We start from the raw sequence: 19,216 nt of genomic DNA, 5'->3' as shown, positions 1-19,216 counted from the left end.
ACACGATTATATAGTTCTTAGATTGCAAGCCATGGCTCCGCTAAAATCTTTATTAATTTACAAATGAATTTATAGAAAAGTTAACTTTTATTAAATTTACAAAAAAATATTCTAAATTGCTGAAGTGTTACTATTGGGACAGCTTACTTTTCACATACTTTCACCATGTTGCACATATACCCCTTTCCAAGTTGAATAAGCCGAGACAGCCAGGCCCTCTTGTCCTTTTCGCATAGTTCAATTGGCTGTATGCACAACTCATCTATTCTGTCAGCAATAAACTCTAGTTGAGACATGGAATGCACAACAGAAGCACCCTTGTTCTTACACACAGCTGCCTTTTTTGCAGCACCTTCTACGGCTAAGTGTGCCTGGTACGAGAATTGCAACCCTTCCTCCATGACCTTGAGCACATTGTTTGCAATAATTTTTTCCATCAGTTTTTCTATCTCAATTGGGTTTCTGCAGGGAGGATTGATGATGGGAGCAATATGCTTGTAGCTGTTTACTCCGGCTGCTAAGAGCTTTAGCCTCTTAACCTTCCCTCCAATATTCTTGGGAAGTCTGTAAAAAGTGTTTCTCCTGACTATTTCCAAAAATCCCTCAAATCGGGCAGTAGTCGTACCCTCATTAGTTAGCTCTACTTCTTTTAATGACTGTTCCTTCAGACATCTATCATGGTCCTTAAAATCAATTAGACAGATCCAACAGAAATTTGTTTTGCACATAACACATGTCATAAAGTTACAGCCTAGGTGCTTTTCAATAGGGTAGTGACAAGATGGACAGTTCTTCACCATCACAGAGTTGATCAATTCCTTTCTTTCATTAATTAAAAGTTTCTCATAGTTACCAGCAATCCTGTAAAACTTTCTTGCCTCTACACATGAGGCAGGCCAATGAGCTTGCGACCCACACTTGAAACACCAGATACCTCCACATTTGCAAAGGACTGACCAAGCACTGCTGTTAGGGCTCAATTCAGTGCCATTTACCACTTGACGACAGTTCTTTCCTGGACACCATCTCCAACTGCTGGTCATCTCCAGAGCCCGATTTAGCTTTCTTTTCAGGAATTTTGGATACCAGGAGGGTGTCAATGACATTATAGTCACATTGTCCAAGGTAACATCACAGTTGTACCCCGGACAGCCTATATCTCCCTCACCTCGGCTGATCTGTGACTTGAGATAAAACTCCCAGCATTCAGTGCAGAATGAGTGACCGCATGACATCAAAGCTGTCATTTTATTTTCTGAAAAACAAAAGAAGATTTGAAAAAAGTCTAGTGAAATAGTTCTGCCTATTATAGTGATATCTCAATACTTCTGCATACGAAAGTTACCATAAACAGTGAAATATGGAAACTAAAACAATTACATTTTCCTATAAATACAAGGCATTCATGTAAACTGAAAATGCGAAAATATGAGTAAGTGGCCATTGGTTTGCATACAATCATACTAACAACACCTTAATTGTAGTAAATTTACTGTATAGCCCAAACTGCATAGCTGTTCATATCACACATACAGTACCTCTGAAGTCCCCGAAGCAGATTCCACATTCCTTGGATACCATGAACCAGTCCCTTGTATCAATTCCACTTCTGATCTTTGCTTGCTTGACAAGATCTTGCTGTAATTTCTCATTTGCTTCACTGACTGAAAACACTTTATATTTCCATCCATGGAGCTCATTGAATATATCCAGACTTTGCAGTGACTTGGAATCGCACTTACTCCCACGAATGGCTGCTTTGCAAGATGGCAGTAATCTGGAAGCACTTGCTACCACAATTTTGATAACATCCTCCAATTCCATCCCCTCTTGATACTTCTGCAGTGCCAGGGTTGAAACAAAGTCAGTTTTAATGTTATTATTAACATCATCTAAAGTGTCCAAAGATCCTGTCACAATGCTTGTGATAACAGAACTAGAATTATGATCTTTATTAGGTCCAACTTCAGTCTCAAACAAGACCTTGCAAATGCGATCTCCCTGGAGCTCTTTGGATAACAAAGGTTTCACATCAATGACAAACTTTCTAGGGAAAGACCCCCCTTCTGTGTAAAGCTCTGACCAGGTCTCTTGCAGTCTTGATGGATCCAGGTCTTGAGTCCTGATGTTGATGACAGCAGATGTCTTCAGTTCTGGTTCATAAAACTCTGGCTTGCTCTGCGCTGGCACTAGCTCACTCTTCCCCTTAGTCTCCATGTAGATAGCACAACCCTTCTCATAGGGTTTAAACGACTTTCTTTTGGGTGTCTCGTCTTCTAGGAATTGTCCATCAGCCTCGTTATCTATATTTTTGCTGTTTAAAACTGATTCAATATAGCTTCCAAGATCAAACTTTGTAGCATGTCTGTCTTGTTTAGGGGTATGCATTCTTTTAGTGAATAAATCAAAAGTCTTTTTTCTCATAATCCCTTTCTGCTCCTTGCATTTTTGTTTTCTTGTTTTCTTCTTGAATGAGCAGTAGCCAGAGTCGCCAGCCATCCCGCGGATCTCACGTTCAGAGTAACCACCCCATCTGTTTCCCTTGTTCTTTCTGACTTTGCACGATGCCTTGTCCCTATTCCGGCCTAGCTCCATGTCCCATCTCTTGTAAAATTTTCTCTCTATGTAGTTTGGCCATGACTGCGATGGGGTGGCGGAGCAAACCTCGTAGCACAACAGTCTATCGCCAACGCCTCCACGATTCAGATCTCGTTTTGTGCTGTAAGTTTTCTTTGGTTTAAAAACGTTCCCTCGCTTCCCTTTCCCTGTGGCAACAGATAGGCAGTTGCAGTCTAAAGAGTGCGAAAAGTGGACATGCCTCTCTGTGATGCAAACACCGAGTTCCTCTTCATCAGAATCATCTTCGTTGTCATTTGGTGATTCCATCATCCTTTCCTTCACGAGCTCTGGTAACAGCCATCTCTTTCGTTTTCCCAAGGAATATAGAGGTATTGGATGTATCCTTTCAAAGCTTGCATTGGGGACCACCAGACCACAAACTATGTCCAGGCCATCGTCAATTCCGTAAGCCTCGTTCAGGAAGCTAGCAGCCTTGGGATCAGAGAATCCCCGCTTGTCGCCAGAGTGCTTCATAAGGAACTCACTCGGAGTGTTACTACCGAGGAAATAGGGTAATCTTTCATTATAGCGGAGAGTTCGGCCATGATGAATACCATATTTTCCTCTCTCGTTCCAACCCATAATGTAATTGAACCCTGTTCAAAGTGTAGTGGTCTTTTATTCTTGATCCAGAACGCCGGTAATAAAGAAATTGACGTCCCATCTTGCTATTTATTGCTACCATGGATTTTGCTCGAGTGTGGTGCAAGAGAGAGAGTCTTGATATAACACCGTTTTTGATTGGTTCTAGCTGTTGCATTCAGATGGTGCAACTGAGCGAAAAATCTTATCGCGATTTTTATTGGTTTGATGAAATAGAAGCAAAACAAATTACATCTTCTTTAAAAATAAAAATAAAGCTTTTATTTACGTGTCATTTCTCTCAGCTCCAATAAACATGGATACAACATGAAAATTTCTGCTACTGAATTGATACTTTTTGAACATGCTCCAATAACCATCGGTGAAACATAGCTGACACAAGCTAAAACTAAGGATAAAGCATATTTTGATATAAGTACCCCCCTCCCCTAAAACTAAGGATAAAAAATTGATACAAGTATCCCCCCCCCCCTCCCCGTATAAAAAGGCCTCCCTCGAATGAGCGCCTCGGCTTTGGTAGCCTGCGTATTAGCAAGCGTTTCTGTGGAGTTTCAGCAGGGATAGAGAGCGAGCGAGGAATACGGCCGTTGCTCCGCTGGCTAGGGCTTGGGCAGTATTACAGTGTCCTGAAAGTGGGGATGGCCCATTCCCCTTTCTCGCCCGTTATTTTTGCTAAATCTCGGTCCCAGTATGTAAAATCCCGGTGCTGTATCATACACTGTATATGGAACAAAAAAAGCCCTTCATATTTAATGAAACCGTTGACAAAAAAAATTACACACTCAGGTGGTGGGGGGAGGAAATGTGACTTTTTCAAACGCCCTTATACCATTGGCCGTTTACAAGTGATACCAATTTTTAGCGGAGCCAGCGCGGCCGTAGGCCGCGCGCGGAGCCCCATAGCTATAGAAATGGTCTATAACTAGGCGACTCAGTTTTTGTGGTCAATGACGTCATTGTCACAAGCCAGCCAGCCAGCTGACTGACTGCAAAAAGCCAGCCAGCCAGCTGACTGACTGTAGAAAAGCCAAGAATTGTCGACAAAGAAGTGCTTGAAAACAATCATTCGTGGGAATGCTAACCACGGATATGAACTTGTCTAATTATGTGCGAAAGACTGTGTAAAAGCATGGTTGAAAGTTTTGAAGAGTCAAGTCTTGTGCTAGAGTCAAGGTCAGCTGAAATGTCAGAGTTTAAGCCACAAGATAAAGAAAAAAAAAAACAAGCTAATTTTATTGACACCTTCTCCGACAAGTGCTCCTATGTATTTGTTGTTGCACGATCTTTCGGATTTCGGAGTTGTTTTGTTTAACACCTTTTTCATTGTTGAATTTAATTTACTTTAAGTACTTACCTCAGGGAATAAATATTCTAGGCTGTATTTATCAAATTCGATCTCTAAATCTGGCATTAACCATCTATCATAGGAAAATTATAACTACTATTCATAGAGTATAAGTTACCAGAGCTGTCAACTCTGTCACAAGATTTTGGACCTCATCATAAACCTAATTTTTGTGAGAATGTTCATACATTCTTTGTATTAATCCGCATTGACTCTCTTGGTTTTTCACATATCTGCTTTATTTCATCCGATGTCACAAGATTTCTGTCCAAGTTGGTTTGACAGCCATGATATCCTAGAAATAAAACCAAAAGTGATTTTGAATTCATTTCAATGAATGATTGGTCCAGCTTTCTTTGGAGAAAGAAATAGAGAACTGGTTTCTTAAAACCTTAAAGAAATTGAGAGCTGGTCTCCTAAAACCCTAAGTATTAGTAATTTGTGAAAAGCAACATATATTTGATAAACACTTGAAATTTAAATCGACTATTCTGGATCTGTTATTACCTAAAAAATATGCCTTGTTTTTATACCACCTACAATATTTTCAATAACCCTGGGTACCTCAATGTTTTCTTACAAACCTTAAAAAACTTTTTTTTTCTCATGTCACAATCGAAAGGGGTCCAAAAGTAAAATTCAGGTTTCATAGAAAGCCAAGACAGCTTTTTTGAAGAGGAGCAATTTGCTCAATGTAATGCTTTTTTTTTTCTTTACAGCTTCTCCTATAAAAGCTCTTTTAACCTCTGGCTCATCAGATCATAGAGCTTTATGAGACAGCAAAGTTCATATGTTTATTTTCTGTAATGAGTATAATTTTAGTAAATTTTAGTTGGGACTATTTTTAGTTATAGGTTTTATGAATTAGGTTTTTGTGGAATAATATTTGTATCCTAATTTTAGTTTTAGGTTTTATTAATTAGGATTTTGTGGTATAATATTTGTATCGTAAGGAAATTACCAGTTTTTTTCCTTAAATGCTTTTCTCCAAACTTCTTCAGGCTTATCTCAGCCAGAGATTCTGAAATCAAGCTGAGACACAAGCTGCTGGCTAAGAGGCATGACCCAGGGCAGGATGTACATATAAGGCATTGGTATTTAATGTAGGTCACCAAAAATAAACACATATAAAGAAACAAAAAGTAAGATAATATTTTAATGGAAAAATTGTCCTAAAAAATAAACCAGAGTTATAAAAGTAAAAAACCTAGTTTTTTTTCCAAGTTAGCCTGACAGGTTCTTGTATAATGTGTGGTTAGTGACATTTAGGCTATTTAGGTTCATAAATAGTGTCTTGCTATTACAATGACTCATGGTTAAGTAATTGAGGTAGTAAGTTAATCATAAATGACAAAAAAACAGGTCTCCTATATGACCGCTTAAGATCATATTTAAAACTATTTAGAAATCAATTTTCCTATTTCAACCTATATCAAATTATAGGCTAAATAGATGTTTATAAAAAGGATTCTAATTTGATAATTTTAGGTTAACAGGTTCATTCTAGGTTCTTATATGTGGTTTTTAACTGTATAATAAAATAATGTACTCAGAATTTTTTTCAAATATGTTGGAGTGCTTTTAATCCACACAAGTTTATGTTGAAAAAAGTCATGCTGGCTCCGCTTTTAGGCAGTGCCTAAATTTATATTATGCTATATGCCTGTTAAAAGGCAAGCTAAGGAGTAATAAGCTTTCGTTACTTCCTTGTAACGTACAGTCCAGTCCCCCTCGTCAATCAAACTCTAAGCGCTTATACAAGGAGTCGCATATTCGTGCAATTACGACTTGTAAATTAAGGGGTTTTCACTGACTGAAGAATACCTTCAAGCGTTTATAAAAATGTGACAAATATAGCATATCATCAGTCTTACTGTACGTTATATCGTCCTACGATTTAAGTAGACGATGTTCGTTTATTGTCTACGATTTTTTTTGGGGGGGGGGGGTGGGGGTCTTTACACAATGAAATCAGTATAAACATATCAGACAAGCGTGGCGTAACCACATTTGCGTAAAGTAAATCAAGTCAAATTTCAAAGCGCAAAAATAGTTACACTAATTCCTTGCGCACTCGAATATTTGTCCTGTCTCCATTAAAATACAGCCACTTAAAAGGGAAATTGTTTTGGTGTCTTCTGTACCACCCTTTACACACGACTTTCAATTTCGAGGTCCTTCCTCAGAAAGAATCTCAAGTTGGCGCCCCTTTTCCTGCCCAAGCGAGCCACGAGCTTATGCTATAAAGCTTGCGAACTTAAAGCCGTCACAAGTCAAATCGAGATGATGTCGCGCTTCGGGCTAATGAGCTATTTTTGTATTGTTTGTTACGCTACCCAAGCTATTTTCTCAGGTAAAGTTCAATGATGTTAATTAATAGAGTTTGCTGAATATTTTTTTTTCATACATGGTATCCATTGGAAGGGAAGAATAGGGGTTACATTGGGTCCAGAGTGTTTTGAAGTATTCGTTTCTTTAAAATGTCCTCAATTTTAGGGCCTCTGAACAAGACGGTGGCCCACGACTCCGATAAAGCAAATATCACTCCCGCGATGAGGCAAACTTCTATGACTCCTCATCCTGCTCACATTTCTAATTCGTCATTTCCATCAGCGTTACTTAAAACAGATGTCCCCATAAACTGTAAGTGTATGCGAAGGTTTGAATCTCTGTCCTTAGAATGGGTTGTGCAATTGCTCTCACGAGATAATCAAGCTGTATTTTGATATTCAGCCCTCTGCGAGCCAAATCTTCCTGTCTACACCGACATTCACTCCTCATCCGGGAACTTCACAAGTCCCTTGTACCCCTCCCCCTACCCAAATATGGCGAGCTATATCTGGCGTCTGACGGTCGAGCGGGGACTGCGTATAAGCCTCACACTAGACCCAGTCCTGCTCGAAAACAGCAATCCTTGTGTGGATTATGTTGAAGTGAGAGACGGAGCTTCTAAAGAGGCCAAGCTGCTAAGCCGAGTGTGCGGCGCCAATCGTGCGCCCGTGGTACTACGGTCTAGCGGTAATAAGCTGTGGGTCATGTTCAGATCTGATTGCTCCGTTGTGTATGAGGGATTTCAGGCCGTGTACACCAGTTTTAACGGTGAGAATGAGTCGCATTTCAAAGAGCTCTGCGATTAAACCTGATTATATTATGAAACACATTACGCAGTGAGGGAGAGTATAAGATGGGAGGATGCATTTTTAATGCTAAAAATGAACTGTGTACGGTCTCAAGGATAGATTCCATTTCTGGGCATATTTTCTAATTCACCAGGGGCCAAGGTCTAGTCAATGCTCTCTACGGAGACGAAAGCTAAAGCTTGGAGAAACGTCTGGCCATATGCCTGTTTTATTGAAGGAATTATAGAGTTTACGACCCTCAGCCTACAGGGAACCTTAGATACTATGCGCAAATTAGGTGCGCATAGTATCTGTCATATCTGATGACACAGTGAAAAGACAAATCCCTATATATATATCATAAGGCATTTGATCAAAATACCAAAATATAATGTCATAGAAAAGGGTAGATACAGGCGCGTTCCCAGGATTGGCCGAGGGGGAGGGGGGGGGGAGTGCTCAGTCATAGGTGTTATCAAAAGAGAATAAGATAAGAGATACACCGCTGCAGAACGTAGTGCGCACGCGCAGCCTCTTATTTCGATAAGAGAGGGACACTTTGGTATTACCCGCGCGCCATGTCGATTCCGAATCCGGCTATTTTTAGTAACCACCACCCCATCACTGCGCGTGAGGATTTATGCTCCTTTTATTTTGTCCTACTCCCCCGCGGGTTGCGTGTTGTTGTTTTGCCAACTCGATAGGAATGAAAATAGATCATGTAAAACAACTCGGAAGAAGAAAACAAGTCTTACTTAAGTAAGCAAGATCAAATATACTCACAGAAACTAAATCCATGAATAGTTTGTCTGAGCGGCGAAGTCAAGAAAAAAGAAAATAGCGAGAAGCGATAAAATGGTTGTGATACCGCGTTTGATTGAAATCCCGACTCCATCTTGTATAATATATTTAATAGTTATATAAATGTCGCGAAACAACAGCTCAGATACTTCAGCTTGCTGGCTTTGATCATCACAAAAATGCATTCCCTCGCTACAAGGATAGTTTTATGAAATGTATTTTTCTTGGATTCCTTCTCAATTCACCGGAATATTCACAAAAATCAATATAATATCTAACTTACAGATTTTTTTTGACCATTAGGAAGATAATGAATGTTGAGAAACCACGAAAAAGCAGCCGGTAGCGGAAGCGGTGCGTTTGAAGCACGAGGTTTTCCGCTCTTGATCTTGTCTCCTTTTTTTACATGTTTTTGAAATCTTGCAATTCTCGTACCACATCCCCTTAATAAACCGCAATTGCCTGTATCCTTGATGCTAGAATGAAATTTTTGATGCTATTTGTGCAAATAGGGTGGGTTTTTTTTCGGTTTCAAGTCACAAAACAGCGGCAAACAACAATATGCAAATGCCAAAGCGCGGGGGTAGGGTGAGTAAAAATGCTCACGCGAAGTGGTGGGATGGTGGTTACTAAAAATAGCCAGGATGGGCATCGACATAGTGCGCGGGAAATACCAAAGTGTCCCTCTCTTATGTTATGCTCCCTTGGTATTATATGGAATTGGCCGCAAAGGGGAGTGCGCGTCTGTATAAAAAACATCTCTCCCTAGGTACCTCCCCTCTCACCTGCCAACGATCCTAGATTTAACAATGCATTGTTATTATATATATATATATATATATATATATATATATATATATATATATATATATATATGTATATAGTGTTGGTTTGAGAAAAATACAAACTACATAGGTTTCCCTACAGGTCTGTTTCGTGGTTGCCCACTCATCAGGGGATGAGTGATGATGAGTGGGCAACCACGAAACAGACCTGTAGGGAAACCTATGTAGTTTGTATTTTTCTCAAACCAACACTATACACCGCTCTACTTTCGAGTATTGAGCACTTTCTATGAAAGCCTTCAACCATCATTTTATATATTATATATATATATATATATATATATATATATATATATATATATATATATATATATATATATATATATATATATATATATATATATACTATATATACTATATATACTATATACTATATACTATATACTATATACTATATACTATATACTATATATACTATATACTTTTGTTCTAGAACACAATGAAAGGACGTGTCCAGGGAGCCCACCACCGCCTGAAGAAAACAAGTGTAAGATGAACAACGTAAACACTTTTTTCACGTAAATACGTTTTATTAAAGGGGCTGCGTTATGAGTTTTCTGGGCCGCGATTTACTCAACAACCATCTAGCCATACAATCTAACATTATAGAGATAACACAGTTAAGGGACCGACCATTTAATATCTGACTTTGCTGATTGGTGTTTCTTCCATGCAATCAGATATCAAATGATCGGTCCTTAATGTTATTTCATTTGCCTTTCAGCGCACTCGTCCCGTGCAGTCTTAAACACATGGCTGGTTGTATCCACGATTATACCACTGTTTGTAAAATAAAGTCACGCACAGGATTGAACAGAACTGAAACAAGTGCATGAAATCTAAATCTGCTCTACTTAGATGACCAATTCTGTGATTGTACGATAAAAGTATTTATCATCAAATTCAAAATATGTTTTAAATGCAACTTTTTTTGGTGCGGTCTCTCTGATTGTCTCGAGCGTGTGTTAATTCTAATTCCCTGTCCCCTCCATCTTCCATCTCTCATATTTCAGACAATAGTCAAACATGTGTGACGTTGTAATAAGAAAAGCCCCTCTACTTTTTGCCGTCTTCAAGTTTACAGCTATGGTTATCTTGGGCCCGTTTCAGGAGTTTGTGTCCCACCCGAACACACAACCCCTCCTTCAACATACACTCCCGCCCCCTCCCCAACAAACACAGTTTTTGAGGTGCTCCGTGGCCCATGTTAATGTATCACAATAGTACTCAATACATGAATGTAATAGGTTGTGTTTACTTTTCCCCATTTTTCACAATTGCAATATAGGTTATAAGTATCCCTATAAGAAGGTTGTAAAAATGTTATAAAAGCATTTATAAGAGAGGGCACTTTGAGTTTGATGTCGTGCAGGATATCCTTTTCCACATGCGTAACGTGTGTATGTATTAACAAGTAGAGCTTCTAGGATATATTGTACAATTTACAGTTTCGTAGATATAACAGTTGACCTGTGTAAAACACACCTCCATTTCACTGCAACCTTTTTTTACAATAACAATATAACGGATTAATGTGTGACTTAAAGGGCCTTATTATCTCCTAATTGATCAGAAATTTTTGTACCAACCTATGGAAACCATAGCCTCCTCCGCAGGCGTCTCTCAACGTCAGAAACCGAGACTCGGGACTCCTGTGGTCGACAAATTCCTTTGTGAAGGGGGTAGGGGACAATGCCAAAAGCGTAAAAAGAGGAGAGACCCGCTCGACGCATCACCACAGGAATCCCGAGCGCCTTTGTTTCTTTTCTGCTGCTTTCTGGGCAAAGCGATGCCTGCGGAGGAGGCTATGGAAACCAGACTACCAGAATCTTTTTTTTTAGCGAAGAGAAGGGAAGAAAAAAAGCATAAAGGAGCAGCCGAGAATCCATGGTACTTAGTACACATTTGGCATTTACAGCAAAATATATAATTCTCTGATCTGCCAATCTCAGGATAACTCGAAGTAATTAGATTTCAATAGGAGGTTCGAGCTATCGGGAATTATTTGTATTCATTTTCGTTTACGCCCTGTTAAATGAATTCATTTCTAAAATAAATAAATCTCTACCTAGTGCTTTTCTTATTCATTATGCAATAAAGTTATGTACTTTTGCAGCTTTTTTTTCTTTTCTCAAAGTCGCCCAAAAAAAGAACGCGCTTCTTCTCTTAAAACATTTCGAGGCGAAATAATTCAAGTGTAGACATGTTGCTAAATAAAACCTTACGTGTGACAAAGCACTAGCAGGGGGCACGGGCCTCCTTCCCCAAATATTTTTAAACATTATAAGGAACTGACCAGTAGGGGCGTGGCTGTGCCCCCCCTCCCCTCGCAAGTTTCTGTATCGTGCCCCCCCTCCCTTCCACCCCAATAATTTGAGGGTTGGTACAGTGTAAGACAGATCACATTAATGCTTCGCGCTTGTATAATGATGTTACCTGCTTTGGTCGTCTCCTATGTAGGGAGATTTTTCCGGGTTCCTGCCTTGAATCGAATTTGTCACAAGTGAGTTGAAGTTATTATCCCGTGTTTCCAGTCTTCTCGGATAAGGACCCTAAAGCGGAGGTCCCGTCTTTTCAAGCTGCACTACACTACACCTGAACCTAAGGGACGTAAAAGAACCGCTGGGGACGCAATAAACCCTCTGGCAGTGACCACCCCCAGTGACAGTGCTTACTAACCGAGGGCCATATGTTAGAAAACTGAATATTCGGTTAAATATGCTACCCTCGACAAACAAATATTACAAAGTACAAAGGCATTTTCTCAGGAGCAGAGTGATATAATACCAAATGGGTAATGTAGCTTAATGGAGCTAATATGTTGAGGTTGTCTATATTTATCACCCTATATGATTGTGCAGGTGCGGACCCAAATTTAAACTTACCCATATACCTATATTCGTATTTCCGTAACACCATCTTTATCACGGATGCTAAATCTGATATGTACGTTTGTATCAACATAAGCATTAATATGAGCTTATTATCTCAATATTTCCTGCGTAACAAGCGCAAGGGGCTAGGGAGGGAGGTAGTGCGAGACCCGGTGAAGAAAGACAACCGTCATTGGTCCTCGCACACAAACACCTTATCCCTACACTTGTTTGCGCTACCTACGAAGGCTATGGCCGATATGACTAGAAAACCTCTTTATCAGTATCTTCTGACGCCTGTCTTACTTACACCTATTTAAAATAAGGTTACACTCGAGAACCCATGTGTCGTAACCAGCGGTGGTTAATGGGTAGCGTATAAATTGCTTAATCCTTGTATCTGAAAGCTATGTGAATGTCCATAAGAATGCAAACAAACTGGATTTGTATTTTATTTACGCTTTAATATTTGCTTGTTTACTTGATACCGATGAACACAGATTACCCGAGTGTAACCTTATTTGAAATAGGTGATTACATAATCCTAAATAAACCATCGAAAACTGTGAGCCGCTACAGACGCGACGTTCTAGAATTCTCTAGATCGTCCGGAATGTTCATATACCTCGTTTCTACTGCGACATCGTCTATGCCACATGACTTTCTTCCGTCAACTGAGCCGTTCATAAAGTTCAGCGGTATATCCGGGCAATCTTCTTGTGAGTAGTCTTCCGGTTCCGGTTCACTGTCATCCGGGGAATTTGTCCTGATGACATCAGCGGGTTCGAGATAACCGTCGATACCCTTGAGGTCTGGAACATTCTCGTTGATGTTGTCCAGGTCTAAGTAAGCTTCTCTCCCCTTTAAAAGGGAAATCACATGAAACTAGTGACTATCATTATAAATAACTTTCCCATTATAAAGATAACGGGAAAGATAGAAGAGACAATAGGTGACAGTTTCACTCAAGCTTTATTCTCGAAAAAGAGAGATTCCATTTGAGAAGATAGAAGTTACACATTAATATCAATAATCAACGACGATAAATTACAACGTCCCTCCCTTAAACAGGGCCACAGCAGTCAGTGGGGCACTTGCGACGCGCTCCTTTTAATATTAAAAAAATATATAATAAGAAAAATAAACAGTATAGGCGTGGCTGTGCCACCAACATTGTCTTAATGTTTCTGTATTGAGCCCCACCCCTCCCAAAATATTTCGAAGCCTGTTACTGCTCTGTTACCTGTCATATTTGTTTAGAAATCGGCGTGGCTAACACATTAAGACATTGCTATAACATTGCTGCCCATGCAAGAATTACTGTTTAAGCAAATTTTACAAGCAATTATTGGAAATAAATCTTCAAATCGTCCGTCTATAAGAAGGCCAATGAAAAAACGAATGGTTTCAAGTAAGAGGGAATTGCCCGGGGGTTAAAACGCCCCAAAACGCTTAATAACCGCTGGCTACCCAGGTCGTTTTCTGGAGGGAATGAATATATTTACGTACCATAGCCGGCATGTTGGACTCGATCATCTTGTCAAGTTTCTTTACCAGTTCAGTAAAAGTCGGTCTGTCCTCAGGACTCAGCACCCAGCAATCCGTCATGATGTTGTATCTGTCGTAATGGCAATGGGCGAAAAATGAGTCGAATAATTCAACAATTCAATAGGGTTTCTAAGGTCACATGGTTGACTTACATTTCCTGGGCGCAGTCCACTGGTTTCTCCATGCGTTTACCATCCAAGAGATACTCAAACACATCGCTCGGATGGAGGTCTGGGTATGGGTTTCCTCCTGTATAAATAGCCATTGAGATTTAACAGTATCGCACAATTTTGGAGGCTGATTGAGTGTTTCTTATGATAGGGTGGGAAGGGAGAAGTCGTGGTGATGATGGCGAACATCCCCCGCAGCAAAACTAGAGGGAAATGAAGTAAGAAAAACAACATATCTACCATTCTGCAGGGTATACAGAACGTTTGGATGTTCTTACCTAGTGTGAAGATCTCCCATAGAAGAACTCCATACGACCACCTGGCGATTCAAGAGAACATTTCAGCATTTTAAGATTCAGCTTTTCAACTCGTCAGAATGATTCTGTATGATTCTTGGTATCTCCAGAAAAGATTCACATTACTCACACGTCGCTTTTCTGTGAATAAATCTTGTCCGTCAAGGACTCGATTGCGATCCACTTTATCGGCACCAAGCCCTGTGAAAATAAAAATAATATGACTGACTATTGGGCACAAGCGGGTAATTCGTTCCCAGGGCCTTTCTCTTTTCGCCAGTTATAGGTGACAAACTATGCAAGTTACTATCATATTACCTTCAGTGTCAGAAAAGGGCTTATTTTCATTAAAATATTTAATTTTTTACTTCGCTCTCTTGCGTGATGGGCGCAGCCATTTCTATGTCTATTTTTGGAGTGAGTTTGCCACTTTACGTGATTTCTTAGTGTAATTCGCCTATGGGAAGGCTTGAAGGGTCCCATGCCGTGCGGCCCTTACCGGTGTATGCTTGACGTATTCTTCGTTTTTGTACACGTCACGGGCGAGTCCAAAATCGGCCACTTTAAGGACATAGTCGTCCGCTATCAGCACATTTCGAGCTGCGAGATCCCTGTGGATACACTGGAATATATAACGAATAATGAGCGTCGCTCGTGATCGATTGATTGAAGGGATCAAATCACGCTTCCAAGAATACGTTGAATTGGGCATGACGGAAAAACATGACATGACGCTTCAAATAAGCCTATTTCACATCTGATAAGGCGGAAAACTTCTCTTAGTACTTAGTGAGTAATAACCAACAAAATATCAAATGCGACTTTTTTTAAATTGATGCAATATTTTGTAAAGTGCTATTGAAATTTGAGCTTTTCGTCCCTGAGCCCATACATAGCGCAAGGATGATCTAGGATGATTTTATCACTAAAGATCTATTTTCACTAGGGAAGTCAGCGAGACGGATAAGGAAACGGAGACGCAAGATGCTTACACGTGTGTGAAAATCGGTGCAAAGAAGATTTTTTAAAGGGTCTTACTCTATTTATGATTCATAGCTTCGGCAGCCATTTTGGATGCCAGCAAAAGTCATAGCATTTGTCAAATACTCAGGGGACTATAATTCATTATTGATAACAAAAAGAAAAAGCTCGCATAAAATATTGAGAATTATCACCCGTCTTGAGGCCAAGAATTCCATTCCCCTCGCGACCTGGTAGGCCGCACTGACGAGCTCCATCTGCGTGAACTGCACATCGTGGTCCTCAGAGGGAGCGCACCAAGCGGGATCATAAATATCCCTTTTCTTCTTCAGATAACTCAACAAGTCGCCATTAGCACAGAACTCTAAGATGATCCATAAGTCACGCTGAGGGCCTGCGAAAGAGAGGATATTCGTGTAACGTCATTTCCGGTTACCCGGACATCTGACATCAAAATGAAATGAGCATACCTTTGGTGCAAGCGCCAAGGAGGTTGACGATGTTCTTGTGCGATCCCACATGGATCAGTATCTTGAGCTCAGATAACAGGTCCTTCTGTTCACTTTCCGTTGCACCTCCTAAACAAATAGACGAGTCATCATTTAAAGGGTTGCACATTTGTAAAACCAGTCAGTTAGCTCTCCGTATATAGCTCTATCCGAGTAAGACAATCTTCCTTGGTAATATCAATTCACCAATCCGGCCACCTTTATCATTTATTATGCTTTAAAGAATGTAGATCAACCACTTCTTTTTTATTGTATATCATTGAAATACAACGGCTTATTCGCGAGGAAACGTCAAAATCTTCAAATAAAGTCTGTTATGTTATTGACGAATTTTGATTGAAAATATCTTGGTTACGCGCTTGAATTAGCCGATGAAAATGGATCCCTTTGTGATTCTGCATTGAGGGGAAGCACAAAATGGCGGCTTGCTTGGCCTTCTTTAAGCGATTCCTTTGCAGAGTTTTTTTCATTTAGAGAGTAGAAACTTATGCAAGCTAGAAGTGAAGTAGAAATCTTTGATTGTTTAGCCAAGTGCGTTGCTAGCGACGATAATATAACTCTATAACTCTAATATAACCTCTCGAAACCTCTAAACCACTTCGGCCCTGGCTTGTGGCTTCTGCGAGTAGTATAAGAAATGACAAAGTGCCCCCCCTCCCATCCCCCCATCAAGACAAAATAGTGCTATAGCTACCGTCACGGTGACTCACCCTTCAGTGTTTTAATAGCTACTTTGATGTTTCCTCTCATGGAGATAGCGGAAGGGCGACGGTAGTCCTTCCGCTTGGCGAGTCTGTGACGCGAGCTTACGGACGAAGAGGTGTCTATCACAATTCCGCCCTCGGTCTCGCCGAGGTAGACCTGGCCGAAAGCACCCGAACCAAGCAAGTATTCTATGAAGCATATCAGAGCGTTAAAATGTTACATTACCTAGCCTTAAAGATTGGTTCTGATTGGAGTTTGATAGAACACAAGAGCAACAAAACATATGTCTAGCACTGAAACGCAAGTGCAGAAGCAAGTACAAGGGGATGTACAATGTTGTGACTTTCTTGCTTTTAGGCACAAGTTCTCGTTCGTTTTGCATTTGTAGGAGGGTCAGGGAAAAGCGACCCCAGAAACGAACCAAAGGGAAAACAAATTCCAACATTAGTAGGACTTATTGTTAGGGCTTTAAAGTTTTTTGTGTTCGAGTTTTTTTGTTTAATAATGTGAACACGGCTTACTACAAGAATATATACCTAAGTAAAGTTGCTTTACCAATTTGAACATGGCTTACTAATATGAACTTTACTTACTTATGTGATGTTGCTTTACTAATGTGAACATGGCTTACTAATATGAACTTCACTTACTTATGTGATGTTGCTTTACTAATGTGAACATGGCTTACTAATATGAACTTTTCTTACTTATGTGATGTTGGTTTACCAATGTGAACATGGCTTACTAATATGAACTTCACTTACTTATGTGATGTTGCTTTACCAATGTGAACATGGCTTACTAATATGAACTTTTCTTACTTATGTGATGTTGGTTTACTAATGTGAACATGGCTTACTAATATGAACTTTTCTTACTTATGTGATGTTGGTTTACCAATGTGAACATGGCTTACTAATATGAACTTCACTTACTTATGTGATGTTGCTTTACTAATGTGAACATGGCTTACTAATATGAACTTCACTTACTTATGCGATGTTGCTTTACCAATGTGAACATGGCTTACTAATATGAACTTTTCTTACTTATGTGATGTTGGTTTACTAATGTGAACATGGCTTACTAATATGAACTTTTCTTACTTATGTGATGTTGCTTTACTAATGTGAACATGGCTTACTAATATGAACTTTTCTTACTTATGTGATGTTGGTTTACCAATGTGAACATGGCTTACTAATATGAACTTCACTTACTTATGTGATGTTGCTTTACTAATGTGAACATGGCTTACTAATATGAACTTCACTTACTTATGTGATGTTGCTTTACTAATGTGAACATGGCTTACTAATATGAACTTCACTTACTTATGTGATGTTGCTTTACTAATGTGAACATGGCTTACTAATATGAACTTTACTTACTTATGTGAATGCTCTCCCGCGGGTACTCCCACAAGGGATCGTAAGGCAGCTTGTGAACTTGCTCTATCAGGGGAGTGCTGGGATCCAGACTCTTGATGAGGTCGGGGAGGGGTGGGGTAGTGCAAAGGTAGAACCCCCCATACATCCGATGTCGCCGCCACAGGATGACCGCAAACACGACCAGGAATAGTATAAGTGTGATGCTAATCAGGATGAGAATGATGAGATGCGGCTTATCCGGGACCTTTTTCTTCGCCAGTGTGGTCCCGGATAGTACTGAGGTATAAAGAAGAGAGTCTGGGCGTTGTATCTAGAGCAACCGTCTTGCAATCAATATGTGCTCTAGTCGTAAGAGTGGGTGTTATAATTGAGATGATTTGATTTTTGGTAGGGATTCATAATAAAGAGATTGAAAGATTTCTGCGATCAGCAATGAGTACAGATTTGGTTAAGGCAATAATACAATTTAAAAGAGGTGTAAAGAAGGTAGTCATTACGCTTAGTGTTAGCACCCTGGCATTGACATACAATGGAAGCAATAAGAGAAGATGACATCTTATCTAACGCACCTAAGTGTTTGCACCTTGGCAGTGACATACAATAGAAGCAATAAGAGATGGTGACATCTTATTTAACGCACCTAATGCGGACTTAGTAGTGTTGCCATGGCGATTTGATGCATGACAAGTGTACGGCCCATAATCATTCTCCTCTATTCGGGGTTTAATGACGACAAGGCTCCCTTCTACAGAGAACACGTGACCCGGATCAACCGGAACTACTTCTCCATTCTCGAGTTCATGAAGCCATATCACTTCCGGTGTTGGGTTGCCTGTGGCAAAGCATCTCAGTTCAAGGCTCTCACCGATGTTTATGATGATGTCATGATTAGGGTCAATTGTAACGGTCGGTGATTCTGCGAAAAAAACGAAAAAGTGTCGTGACTCGATTGCAACATTTTGGTTGTGCTTTGGATGAAATATACGCGATCTAGTCACGTAACGCAGTAATGTCACTCTGTATTGTACGGAACATGCAATATGTACAATTCTCCTTGGAGTTGCACTACTTACCGAAAACATTCAGATACTTGGTATCTCGAGTCCGGTTCCTCACGTTCTCAGCACCACAGGTATACCAACCTGTACTTTGCAGAAAGCGCGGGTTACACAGCACTAATACTCTGGTATAAGGTGGCGCGTACTCGTCGTAGTAATATACCCCAGTCGGAAATGACGTGCAGTTACGGCGAGGGCCGAGAGGCTTCGGGGTCAGGGGGGTGCCGTCCTTGTACCAAGACACCTGTGGGGTAGGGTAGCCGGCGAGTATTTGGCACTTGAGCTCGACTTGTTTCTGGCTGCTGATGACTGAGAGATTGGCGAGAGAGACTTGCGGAGAGACAAATTCTTGG

At 40.1% G+C, this 19,216-nt stretch overlaps 3 protein-coding genes across 5 annotated transcripts in view; 1 reads left to right on the top strand and 2 right to left on the bottom strand.

The window, feature by feature from the left end:
* Positions 1-36: 36 nt before the first annotated feature.
* On the bottom strand, positions 37-3,336 carry LOC5519242. Its single transcript, XM_001639106.3, has 2 exons — positions 1,539-3,336; positions 37-1,255 (listed from the first exon to the last, which is right to left on the bottom strand). The coding sequence occupies exons 1-2, from the start codon at positions 3,199-3,201 to the stop codon at positions 144-146; spliced, it is 2,775 nt and encodes a 924-aa protein (XP_001639156.1). The 5' UTR covers positions 3,202-3,336; the 3' UTR covers positions 37-143.
* Positions 3,337-6,758: 3,422 nt separating this feature from the next.
* LOC5519187 (bone morphogenetic protein 1) lies at positions 6,759-10,267 on the top strand. Of its 2 annotated transcripts, none has more exons than XM_001639037.3 (5): positions 6,759-6,920; positions 7,064-7,210; positions 7,301-7,666; positions 9,766-9,819; positions 10,057-10,267. In XM_001639037.3, the coding sequence occupies exons 1-5, from the start codon at positions 6,851-6,853 to the stop codon at positions 10,125-10,127; spliced, it is 708 nt and encodes a 235-aa protein (XP_001639087.2). In that variant the 5' UTR covers positions 6,759-6,850; the 3' UTR covers positions 10,128-10,267. The 2 variants fall into 2 exon arrangements, with proteins under 2 accessions (XP_001639087.2, XP_048589261.1); XM_048733304.1 differs by having other exon boundaries at positions 9,766-9,833.
* Positions 9,842-19,216, bottom strand: part of LOC5519244 (hemicentin-1) — a 28,577-nt gene continuing 19,202 nt past the window's right edge. For both annotated transcript variants that reach the window (XM_032363977.2, XM_032363978.2), the window contains exons 17-28: positions 18,879-19,211; positions 18,446-18,721; positions 17,806-18,081; positions 16,420-16,602; positions 15,671-15,778; positions 15,395-15,594; positions 14,719-14,841; positions 14,350-14,420; positions 14,202-14,242; positions 13,906-14,002; positions 13,715-13,823; positions 9,842-13,066 (exon numbers count right to left, since the gene is read on the bottom strand). In XM_032363977.2, coding sequence (XP_032219868.2) covers positions 12,779-13,066; positions 13,715-13,823; positions 13,906-14,002; positions 14,202-14,242; positions 14,350-14,420; positions 14,719-14,841; positions 15,395-15,594; positions 15,671-15,778; positions 16,420-16,602; positions 17,806-18,081; positions 18,446-18,721; positions 18,879-19,211 — 2,105 coding nt within the window. In that variant the 3' untranslated portion in view covers positions 9,842-12,778. The remainder of the gene's footprint in view (positions 13,067-13,714; positions 13,824-13,905; positions 14,003-14,201; positions 14,243-14,349; positions 14,421-14,718; positions 14,842-15,394; positions 15,595-15,670; positions 15,779-16,419; positions 16,603-17,805; positions 18,082-18,445; positions 18,722-18,878; positions 19,212-19,216) is intronic.

This window comes from Nematostella vectensis, chromosome 10 (assembly GCF_932526225.1).
Source record: "Nematostella vectensis chromosome 10, jaNemVect1.1, whole genome shotgun sequence".
In the NCBI taxonomy this organism is placed as follows: Eukaryota; Metazoa; Cnidaria; class Anthozoa; order Actiniaria; family Edwardsiidae; genus Nematostella; species Nematostella vectensis.
Note: the sequence above shows the minus strand (reverse complement) of the source record. Positions and strands in the feature narration are given on the sequence as shown.

Excerpts from the sequence above, each read along its gene's own strand:
- LOC5519187 (XM_001639037.3), top strand. The coding sequence starts at position 6,851 with ATGATGTCGCGCTTCGGGCTAATGAGCTATTTTTGTATTGTTTGTTAC. Across the intron at positions 6,921-7,063 it reads TACCCAAGCTATTTTCTCAG|GGCCTCTGAACAAGACGGTG; the intron begins GTAAAGTTCAAT and ends CCTCAATTTTAG. Across the intron at positions 7,667-9,765 it reads CGTGTACACCAGTTTTAACG|AACACAATGAAAGGACGTGT; the intron begins GTGAGAATGAGT and ends CTTTTGTTCTAG.
- LOC5519242 (XM_001639106.3), bottom strand. The coding sequence starts at position 3,201 with ATGGGTTGGAACGAGAGAGGAAAATATGGTATTCATCATGGCCGAACT. Across the intron at positions 1,256-1,538 it reads CTGCTTCGGGGACTTCAGAG|AAAATAAAATGACAGCTTTG; the intron begins GTACTGTATGTG and ends TTTGTTTTTCAG.